The sequence below is a fragment of the Quercus lobata genome, chromosome 7 (assembly GCF_001633185.2).
Source record: "Quercus lobata isolate SW786 chromosome 7, ValleyOak3.0 Primary Assembly, whole genome shotgun sequence".
Classification (NCBI taxonomy): domain Eukaryota; kingdom Viridiplantae; phylum Streptophyta; class Magnoliopsida; order Fagales; family Fagaceae; genus Quercus; species Quercus lobata.
Genome location: NC_044910.1, coordinates 15,846,235 through 15,857,097, shown reverse-complemented (window position 1 = coordinate 15,857,097; position 10,863 = coordinate 15,846,235). Strand labels below are relative to the sequence as shown.

Sequence of the window (10,863 nt, the reverse complement as noted above, 5' to 3'; positions counted from 1 at the left end):
GGTATGATTGCTTACTAACCACCTCTCTCAGTTCAAGACCCCGCAGAAAGAGGAGCTTGTGCAATGGGTACGAAGTTTTTAAAGGGTAGAAGAACACATCACTGTCGTTCATTGCCTAGTTTATTTTTTATTTTTATGTTTTTAGTGTTTCTCTTATGTATTCTTTGTGTCATTGGATTTGTGTGTTTGTTTAATAAAATTTTATGTTATTCATAAAAAGTAACTATGAAAATTTGCATGGTTTACCGGTATCTATGTCCTTTGAAGTTTGAAATTGTTAATGCGCCTTCTCCTGTATATCATAGTTACAGCTCCTAGAAATTGACATAATGAATGTTTTTATATTGCTGATGATATCGTCTTTCTATCTCAGCCATCTGTGAGAAAGCAGCACAATGCAGGTTACAAACATAAGGTACTTCACATATCTCTGTCTCTCTCTCTCTTAATTATATTTATATGCTAATTATTTTAATAAATATAGGCAAATGTTAGGTCATACTATCAGCAATTTGAGGAGGCACAGACCTAAAACTTCATTGACCAAAGGATTAAGGAACATCTTGGGAAAATTGCAGCATTCCAACAGGTTGGTGCTGCTTACAATCAACATCTAATGGTTCAGAGGCCTCGCCTTCCTGTTCTACCTACACCTGTAATGCCGATGCCTGGTAGCACACAGTTACCTGGAAGTTCACCATTAATCCCAGGGATTAGGCCTCCTGTTTTGCCAAGACCCCTTGGTGCTCCAGGTAAATTAAAACTGTGTTAGCACATTTTGCATGTAGATTTTCATATTTTGAATTGTTTGGCTTCATCTGTGCCTGCTATCTTTCTTTGACTTGCATGTAGATTTTCATATTGTTTTGCATGTAGATTTGCTCACATTTTGCCACTGCTAGTTGATATTATTGTGCACATCTGTTTTCTTTCTTTTGTTATTTGCATGAACTAGTGAGCAAATCACTGAATTGGGATGCTATTGCTCCCTCCCATGAGCAAACCTTTTTAAACTGGTTAGGAATTGGTGCCACTATCCCAACCCGGATCCAGCCAGGATCTGTTGGTCATGTCCCCTTCCCAACTTTTTGCTGCTGTATGCTATCCATCTTTAATTAGGTTCCCAATATCTAGCAATCAAATGGTGGATAGACAAGAACATTGGCGGATTATTATGATATGTGTCTGCATGTTTACTACATTAAAATATTATCACTATGTTTCATCAATCAAATGATTCTACCCTAAACTCCTTTGTCAGACACATGGAATATAAATTTGATGCTAGTTCTCTTCTAGGTTTATATTTAATGTGTGATCTTGGTACACAATGTTTGATCCATGTGCAAGACATGCAATGCAAACTGTTTTTTGTCCGTAAGCATGTAGCAACGTGTTATGTTAAATAATTCTCTTGGGATTGGCCGGTTATATGCCTTCTCCAGCGATGGCACCTATGATGGCTCCACCTAGTGCTCCTTCCTTACCTGCTCAATTAAATCCTATTCCAAGGCCTCCTGGTAGTGTAGGCACAACAGTTCCTGGAAGCATAGCAGCACCCACCTCTTCCAACGATGCACCACTTATGGTCACACCACCATTGTATCAAGCCAATGCAGTGGCATCAACAGGTGGAGGCTGTGATAGTCTCAATGCCAACACTCAAGCTCCTGATGCTAATCATTAGCCTTGATCTTCTGGTTGGTTTATTTCCATATCTAATATCTTAAGAAATTAAAATATATATTGTTCTTAACTTACAAAGGGTGGGACTCTAAGGCAGTTTTAAATGAAATTTCCCACATTGTTATTTTCTTTTATCAACTCTAGTGACTATTGAAAACTAATATAGATTCTATCGTATATCCTTAATATAATTGAAGAAAATTACATAAATCCTCCATGTCTTTAATTTGTTTTATTTTATTTATTTATTTATTTATTTATAATTACATCTGTTTGATGCACCAAGTATCATACCCTGTATTTATGATGGTGACATTAGTGATAATGCTCTTGTCACAAGCAAATGAAGCAAGCCAAGAAATTCTTGTGGTTTAACTCCTATGTTGGGATTTCCATCATTTGGTCTAGTGATTTTCATTTCTCACTGTGTAATGTGCATTAAGAGCTTGTCACCTTATGCTGAACATAAAGAATAGTTATGCATTTTCATTTTTGTAAGAATCATGTCATAGATGCATATCTAGCAATATGGGGTATTTTGGTCATTTTTTAGGTTTTTGGGGTATTTTGGTAATTTTTTGGGTTTTAGGAGTATTTTGGTGATTTTTAGGTTTTGGGCATATTTTGATAATTTTTAGGTTCCGGGGGTATTTTGGTCATTTTTAGGTTTTGGGGGTATTTTGGTCATTTTTTAGAAATTTAGATTTTATGTTGTTTATTTAAATTTTAGATGGATTTTAGTGGGTTTATCCATTAAGACCCATATAATTAAATAACCTAATGCGTTTTTATCTATTTAATCCAAATATTCAAATGGGTTAGGTTAAGACTTATCCAAATTAGGTGGGTAATGGGTGGGTTTATAGATATGGATAAAAATTGTCACCCCTAGGCACACCAAAGTTTGTCTTACAAAGAGTCATTGAACTTCATATTTCCCACCAATCGAAGAACCACACCTCATTAGAGAGGATTTGAATGCCAAATTTCCATAAATCTAAGAAGTTCTTTGAACCCATAGATGATAGACAATATCGACGAATGCCAATCTACTAACACATGACTTCATGCTTTCCCTTTTCAACGAATAACCTTGATACCACCAAGTAGCAAATCGATCATAGGTGGTTAACCAAGCCATAAAGGCATGCTGAGACATAGCAAACTTTTGTCAAATGAAGTTGACCCTCTTAGCCTTCTAAATAGTAAATTCTAATGCCTTGCTTGAACAATAGGCAATTTTGTAAGAGAACTGATTGAAGGAGATGGAGCCAAGTCACTTGATCTATATTGCTTTAGTTTAACCTGGAAAAATTAAGTTCAAATGGGATTAGCGTCAAGGTCTATTTTATGGCAACCTATTACACACCATGTTCAATTGAAATTTTTATCAATTTTGGCAAAATATTGATGCTATTTTGGTTTCTATTTTACACTTTTCCATCTTCTACTAAATCAGTCCTTATATAGTATGTTAATTTATTTTCAACACTTAACGGCGTTTTTGAAAATCTAATGAAGCTTTTGTATGGCATTACATCTTTTCAAGTGTCTTTCTATTCACCTTCTCCAACCCTAAATTTGATATTGTTTTTTTTTTTTTTTTTTTTTCGGAAACCAATTTGATATTGTATTTTAAATCTTAGATTCTTAATTATATTAGAGCTTGCAACATTTCTTATATTAGATGTACTTTAAAGACATAGTCATTTATAAAAGTGGTTTCCCAACTATAAAAAGGTATACATATGACATAATACGTTATTATGTGTATATATATATATATATATATATATGAGAAATGCTAACAAATGCCTTTAGGGCATTAGTTAATAATCCATTTAAAGAAAGTTTTTATGGAAAAAGAAAAAAAGTAATTAATATTTTAACAGTTTTTTTTTTTCATTTCCCATAAAAGTGATGTCAAAATTTTCCTAAAATAGATTATTAACCAATGGCCTAAGAGCACTCGTAAGTATGACCCTATCTATATATATATATACACACACACATTTCATAATATAATATGAAAGTTTTGCCTATACTAGAATGGTGCTGTTCTAATCTATTTAATGTAAAATACATATTTACAATAAAACAAAAATTAAAGAAAATTTTTATTTTTTTATTTATAAAGAAAAATGAAATAGAAATAGTTGTACTACATAATTAAACAAAAATTAGGACATCTTGTAGATTAGCAAATTTCGCATTCTTCACATTTTTTTTAAGAGAGTTTTAACCTATGATGTTCACTCCTGATGATAACTTTTTATTATCAAACCAAAATATCAATTATTCAACCATTAGAGACTTTACCAGTTGAGCTAATTGGAACCCACTGCATCTTCTGCATTAATAAAGAACTATATAAAAAAATTAGTTAAAAAAAAAACAAAAAACTATAGTATATAAGGGGTTGTTTGGTAAAAGTATTTAAAAATAGTTTTTTGTTTTACAATCCATAAAATGGTGGGTCCCACACTTGAATTTATTGTTTGGCTAATATTTTCTAAAAACAGTTTTCAAAAAACTGTATCCTATTTTCCTGATTTAAAACAGTATTTTGAAAACGGCTTAGCAGGTGTTTTCAGGATATAGAAAATATTTTTAATAACATAGTTGTAAATAAATTGAAAATAATGGACCTCACATATTTGTCCAAACTCTTTTATCTCTTAAATTTAGGAGTTTATCTTTATCACAAAAAGAATTCTCACATCTCAAATTTGAAACTTATCATTTGAAAAAAAAAAAATGATGAGCTCTATTCCCTTATCATTATCCACAAAAAAAGAGTAGTCTACAGATTCTACATGTTACTTTTTATAAATATTTTTTTAAAAATGGAAATGGTCTCCCAAACAATTATTTTTGTTTTTAATATTTTGAAAATTATTCTTAAAAGTAGGAGCCAAACACGTAAATATTTCATATTCAATTTTTTGAAAATTATTTTTATTTTTCAAAACCAAGTAACGAGTAACGACTATAACTATTTGAAAAGCTTTTTGGTTCTTCGTAATGCATTTTGAAGCCAAAGATTTGAACTTCAAATGAAACCCCTTCTTCCTTCTTCTCAAAACTCGATCTCACTACTACTCTCTACTCTCACTCTTAGATCTCAACTACACCTCCACTCTCCTAGCCTCAAGCCATTCTCTTCAATTTCCACTAACAAAGCCAATTGGAACTCAACCACCAATGTAATCATCACCAACCCAACTTTGTTAACCATGGAGTCATGCACCAACATGCTCCAACTTAAACAAATTCAAGCCCAAATGACCCGCACTGCCCTCATCACTTACACTTTCCTTATGAGCCCCGTCTTAACATTTTGCGCTTTAGCTAATTTTGGTGACATTCAATTTGCTCGTGTCCTTTTTTCTCAGATTGAAAGACCCAATACTTATATGTGGAACACTATGATCAGGGGCTACTGTAAAGCCAAAATTCCCACCATGGGGTTTTCATTTTTTCGTCAAATAGCTCGAGAATGCGTCGAAATGGACTGGCGGAGCTTCATTTTTTTGCTCAAGGCGTACGAGCAGTTTTGTATAGTTTTAGAGGGGCAATTGGTTCATTGCTGGGTTTGGAAGATGGGTTTTGATTTGGATTTGGTAATGCAAAATGGTTGGTCTATTTTTATGCTGAACGTGGGTATTTGGATTTTGCCCGTGAAGTGTTTGATCAAAGTTTTGTGAGAGATGTGGTTACTTGGACCCAGGGGCGGCCCAATATAATTTGGGGCCTAAGGTGAAAAATTTATGCGGGGCCTTTAATATGTAAATATTAGTTAAACAAAATTATTTAATAATAATCAAATTAAGGTTAATTTGATACATTAAATAAATAAATAATACCAATTGGACTAATGTTAATTTCATATAGAGAATTGAATATTATAGTTGAATTATAAATATTAATAAAAAGAAATAAAAATATATTGCGATTGAAAAAGATACTTTATTTTAGACATAAGACAATGCATAGTTAAATAAAATTGTAATCTAATTTTTAATTTTATATTTTGATTTTAAGAGAGAGAGAGAGAGAGATAGATATTATTTGGTGTATGGTTTTGTAGGATATTAATTTACAAAAATCAAAGTCTCAAACTATTAGGGGAAATTAATCTATAATTGATGATTTAACACATTTGCAACATCTTTTTGAAATATTTTAGGGTTTCAATTGAGTTAAGGTTCTATTGGACTTATACTTTGAGAGTTTTAATAGAAATGAAAAAGAAAAATGCGCTAATTAAAAGCACTATAAAATGTTCAAAATATAATGTGATATTGTCTCTCATTGATGAACTTCATCAATTTAACTAATGAATGTTTATATCACATTTTTTGTGATTAATAATATGGCTATTTGTAAGCCAATAGTAAAATTTGTACATCACTAATAAAAAAAAATGTACAGCCTTTAAAAAATATATATAATTTTATAAAAATTTGGACCTTTAACTATAAAAAGTGGGGCATTTTTTTCCAAGGATTTTTTTTTTTTTTTGGTGGGGCCTTAGGCCTAGGCCTAACTTGCCTAGGCCTTGAGCTGGCCCTGCTTGGACCTCAATGATTGATGGATATGTGGTGCATAATTGTTCAAAGGAGGCATTGAAATTGTTTAATTTGATGTTAATGAATGAGGTTGAGCTAAATGAGGTTACCATGATTGCTGTACTTTCAATGTGCTCGCTCAAAGGGGACTTAAATATGGGGAAAAGTATCTATGAGTATATAAAAAAGAGGAATGTGAATTATAGCCTGAATTTGCAAAACACTATATTGGATATGTATGTGAAATGTTGTTGCTTGGTTACAGTCAGGGAGATTTTAGATGACATGAAAACTAGGGATTTGTTTTCATGGACTATTATGAATCGGCCTTCAATTTGGTCTAGTTATTGGCAAAAACCGGAAATAGTTTAAAAACCGGAAAATTTTGAAAATCGGCCTGTTCAACCGGAGAATTTAAAACCGGCATGGTCGAACCGGTTACTGACGGGTTGGGATATTTTGTCCTTTTTCCCAGCCTAAACTACGTCGTTTTGGCAAGGAAGCTAAAAACTCCTAAACACTATCACGCTCTCATCTCACGCCTCAATCCTCATCTCAAGCTCTCTGCCTCCCTACCTCACTCTCACGGTCTCAAGCTCTCTACGTCTCTGCCTCACTCAACTCAAGCTCACTCTCTCTGAATATCCCTCACTCTCACGGTCTCACCTCATGCACGCCTCTGAAATTTTTTTTTTCCAATCTCAAGCCTAAGGTTCGGTTTTTATGTGAAATTCTATGGTTTTGTGGTTGATTTGTTATTGGGTTTGCTTTGCTTTTTATTTATTTTTGTGCTTAGAAATATTTTGTTGGTGTTTTAGTATTGTGCTTGGGAATTTTGTTGGGATCTGGTTGTTGTTTCCAGCATCAACGGATGAGTCCCCAAACACGATAATTGCTGGAACTTTGGCACCAGTTCTGGCAACTAGTATTAGAAGAAATAGGGTTAAAAGGAACCATTTGATATACAAAGTTTGTACTACTTGTCTGAAACAACCTTTAACATTGAAGTACAATAGGGCTGCTGTGATAAATAAACATCGGTTGGAAAATAAATGAGTCAGCTTGATTCAAAGTTTAGGGTAGATAGGTGGTTGGGAGTTTTAATTGCTATACAAACATGAAGATACTTACACTATGCTACTTGTCTTGTAGAGTGGAAAATTAAGTCTTATACCTATACGCCCTCAATTAACTGGTATAGATAATATATGGATTTTGGTGGTGTTTTAGTATTGTGCTTGGGAATTTTGAGTGCTGCTTCAATCTAAGATTGAAAAGTTTAATATTTTGGTTCTGGGTTTTACATTTTAAGGATAAAAATTTAGTGGTGGTTTATTATTGTGCTTAGAAATGTTGAGTGCTGCTTCAATCTAAGACCAACAGTTCGACTCTTATTAAAATTTTGGTTTTGGGGCTGATCTGTTTCTGGGTTTTGCTTTTAATTATTTATATAATTTAAATAAATAATAATTAAATTATTTATGACATTCGACCATTGGTCGGACCCCGGTTTGACCATAAAACCAGTAATTAGCTTATTTTTCGGTTCTTTCACCGTACTGGTTTTTAAAACCATGTTTGCTTTTCTCTCTCTCTCTCTCTCTCTCTGAACCTTAGGGTTTCAATTCAACACAGCCATGCCTCGCTACTACTGCGATTACTGTGACACCTACTTGACTCACGATTCTGTAAGTCTCTCTCTCTCTCTCTTAAATTGTTTGGTGCATTTGGATTATATGTATGTCTGTTTAAGGATTTATGTCAATATTGAACCAAATCATGCAAATGCGATGACTCCTCATATGTTTGGTATTGTTTGTTAATAAAAGTGTGGTTTTTCTTGTACATGATGTCTTTTACTAGGAGCTGATGGGTTTATCTTTGTGAACTTGATCGAGGTCTTAGATTGAAGTTGAACTGTTATTCTTATTATTATTTATACGTGGGAGCTCAATTTGGTGAGTCTTGTGTTGTGGGGATCTTCTGGGTTCTTATGATTTTCAGAATGCTAAAAATGCACTTTACACACTCTTTAAGTTTGTGATAGCTTTTAAGTCAGTGTCTCAAAGCTTGCAATTTTCACCCTCGAATATTATAATGACGTCAATGTGCTCCTACTGTTATGGTCTGTCACATTTTCGCCATTAACCTTCCTGAAAATGATGTCGTTTTTTGTGTGGGTTAATTACAAGATTCTAATGGATGTTGACAGAAAGGGCACATTGACATTATTGTAATACTCCAGAGTGTAAATTAAAAGTTTTCATAGTCAAGGGGCCGATTTAGAAACAACCTCAAACTTAAGATGTTGTAAATAGTATTTTAGGATTTTTAAATATCAAGGATACAATATTGCTTAGAGTCTGACTCTGGACCTTGGTGTGATGGCAAGTGTCCTCCATTCAAACAATACATTGAGGGTTCAAGTCTGGGAATTAGTTCCTTAAAAGTTGTTGGTATGACTGCTTACTAACCACCTCTCTCAGTTCAAGATCCCGCAGAAAAAGGAGCTTGTGCAATGGGTACAAAGTTTTTAAAGGGTAGAAGAACACTTCACTGTTGTTCATTGCCTTGTTTATTTTTTATTTTTATGTTTTTAGTGTTTCTCTTATGTATTCTCTGTGTCCTTGGATTTGTGTGTTTGTTTAATAATATTTTATGTTATTCATAAAAAGTGTTAACTATGAAAATCTGCATGGTTTACCGGTATCTATGTCCTTTGAAGTTTGAAATTGTTAATGTGCCTTCTCCTGCATATCATAGTTACAGCTCCTAGAAATTGACATAATGAATGTTTTTATATTGCTGATGATATCGTCTTTCTATCTCAGCCATCTGTGAGAAAGCAGCACAATGCAGGTTACAAACATAAGGTACTTCACATATCTCTCTCTCTCTCCCTCTTGATTATATTTATATGCTAATTTTTTTAATAAATACAGGCAAATGTTAGGTCATACTATCAGCAATTTGAGGAGGCACAAACCCAAAACTTCATTGACCAAAGGATTAAGGAACATCTTGGGCAAACTGCAGCATTCCAGCAGGTTGGTGCTGCTTACAATCAACATCTAATGGTTCAGAGGCCCCGCCTTCCTATTCTACCTACACCTGTAATGCCGATGCCTGGTAGCACACAGTTACCTGGAAGTTCACCATTAATCCCAGGGATTAGGCCTCCTGTTTTGCCAAGACCCCTTGGTGCTCCAAGTAAAATGAAACACATTTTGCATTTATCCTTGTGTTAGCACATTTTGCATGTAGATTTTCATATTTTGAATTGTTTGGCTTCATCCGTGCCTACTATCTTTCTTTGACTTGGTGCATTGCTTTTGCCACTGCTAGTTGGTATTATTGTGCACATCTGTTTTCTTTCTTTTGTTATTTGCGTAAACTAGTGAGGAAATCACTGAATTGGGATGCTATTGCTCTCTCCCATGATCAAACCTTTTTAAACTGGTTAGGACTGGGTGCCACTATCCCAGCCCTGATCCAGCCAGGATCTGTTGGTCATTTCCCCTTCCCAACTTTTTGCTGCTGTATGCTATCCATCTTTAATTAGGTTCCCAATATTTAGCAATCAAATGGTGGATAGACAAGAACATTGGCAGATTATTATGATTTGTGTCTGCATGTTTATTACATTAAAAAATTATCACTATGTTTCATCAATCAAATGGTTCTACCCTAAACTCCTTTGTCAGACACATGGAATATAAATTTGATGCTAGTTCTCTTCCAGGTTTATATTTAATGTGAGATCTTGGTACAAAATGTTTGATCCATGTGCAAGACATGCAATGCAAACTTTTCTTTGTCCATAAGCATGAAGCAACGTGTTATGTTAAATAATTCTCTTGGATTTGGCAGGTTATATGCCTTCTCTGGCAATGTCACCTATGATGGCTCCACCTGGTGCTCCTTCCTTACCTGCTCAATTAAATCCTATTCCAAGGCCTCCTGGTAGTGTAGCCACAACAGTTCCCGGAAGCACAGCAGCACCCACCTCTTCCAACGGTGCACCACCTATGGTCACACCACCATTGTATCAAGCCAATCCAGTGGCATCAACAGGTGGAGGCTATGATAGTCTCAATGCCAACACTCAAGCTCCTGAGGCTAATCATTAGCCTTGATCTTCTGGTTGGTTTATTTCCATAGCTAATATCTTAAGAAACTGAAATATATATTGTTTCTAACTTACAATAGGTGGGACTCTAAGGCAGTTTTAAATGAAATTCCCCACATTGTTATTTTCTTTTATCAACTCTTGTGACTATTGAAAACTAATATAGATTCTATTGTATATCCTTAATATAATTGAAGAAAATTACATAAATCCTCCATGTCTTTAATTTGTTTTTTTTTGATAAGTACATCTGTTTGATGCTCCAAGTATCATACCCTGTATTTATGATGGTGACATTAGTGATATTGCTCTTGTCACAGGCAAATGAAGCAAGCCAATAAATTTTTGTGGTTCAACTCCTATGTTGGGATTTCCATCATTTGGTCCAGTGATTTTCAGTTCTCACTATGTAATGTGCATTAAGAGCTTGTCACATGATGCTCTGAACATAAAGAATAGTTGTGCATTCTCATTTTT

General features: G+C 34.0%; 1 protein-coding gene and 1 pseudogene across 1 annotated transcript; both read left to right on the top strand.

Annotated features, from left to right (window-relative positions):
- The first annotated feature begins 334 nt into the window (after positions 1–334).
- Positions 335–2,085, top strand: LOC115954297 (annotated as a pseudogene).
- Positions 2,086–6,790: 4,705 nt separating this feature from the next.
- On the top strand, positions 6,791–10,716 carry LOC115954296 (U1 small nuclear ribonucleoprotein C-like). Its single transcript, XM_031072214.1, has 6 exons — positions 6,791–6,969; positions 7,875–7,945; positions 9,089–9,130; positions 9,200–9,467; positions 10,128–10,400; positions 10,707–10,716. Exons 2-5 carry the CDS (start codon positions 7,895–7,897, stop codon positions 10,385–10,387), a joined length of 621 nt encoding a protein of 206 aa, XP_030928074.1. The 5' UTR covers positions 6,791–6,969; positions 7,875–7,894; the 3' UTR covers positions 10,388–10,400; positions 10,707–10,716.
- The last annotated feature ends 147 nt before the right edge of the window (positions 10,717–10,863 follow it).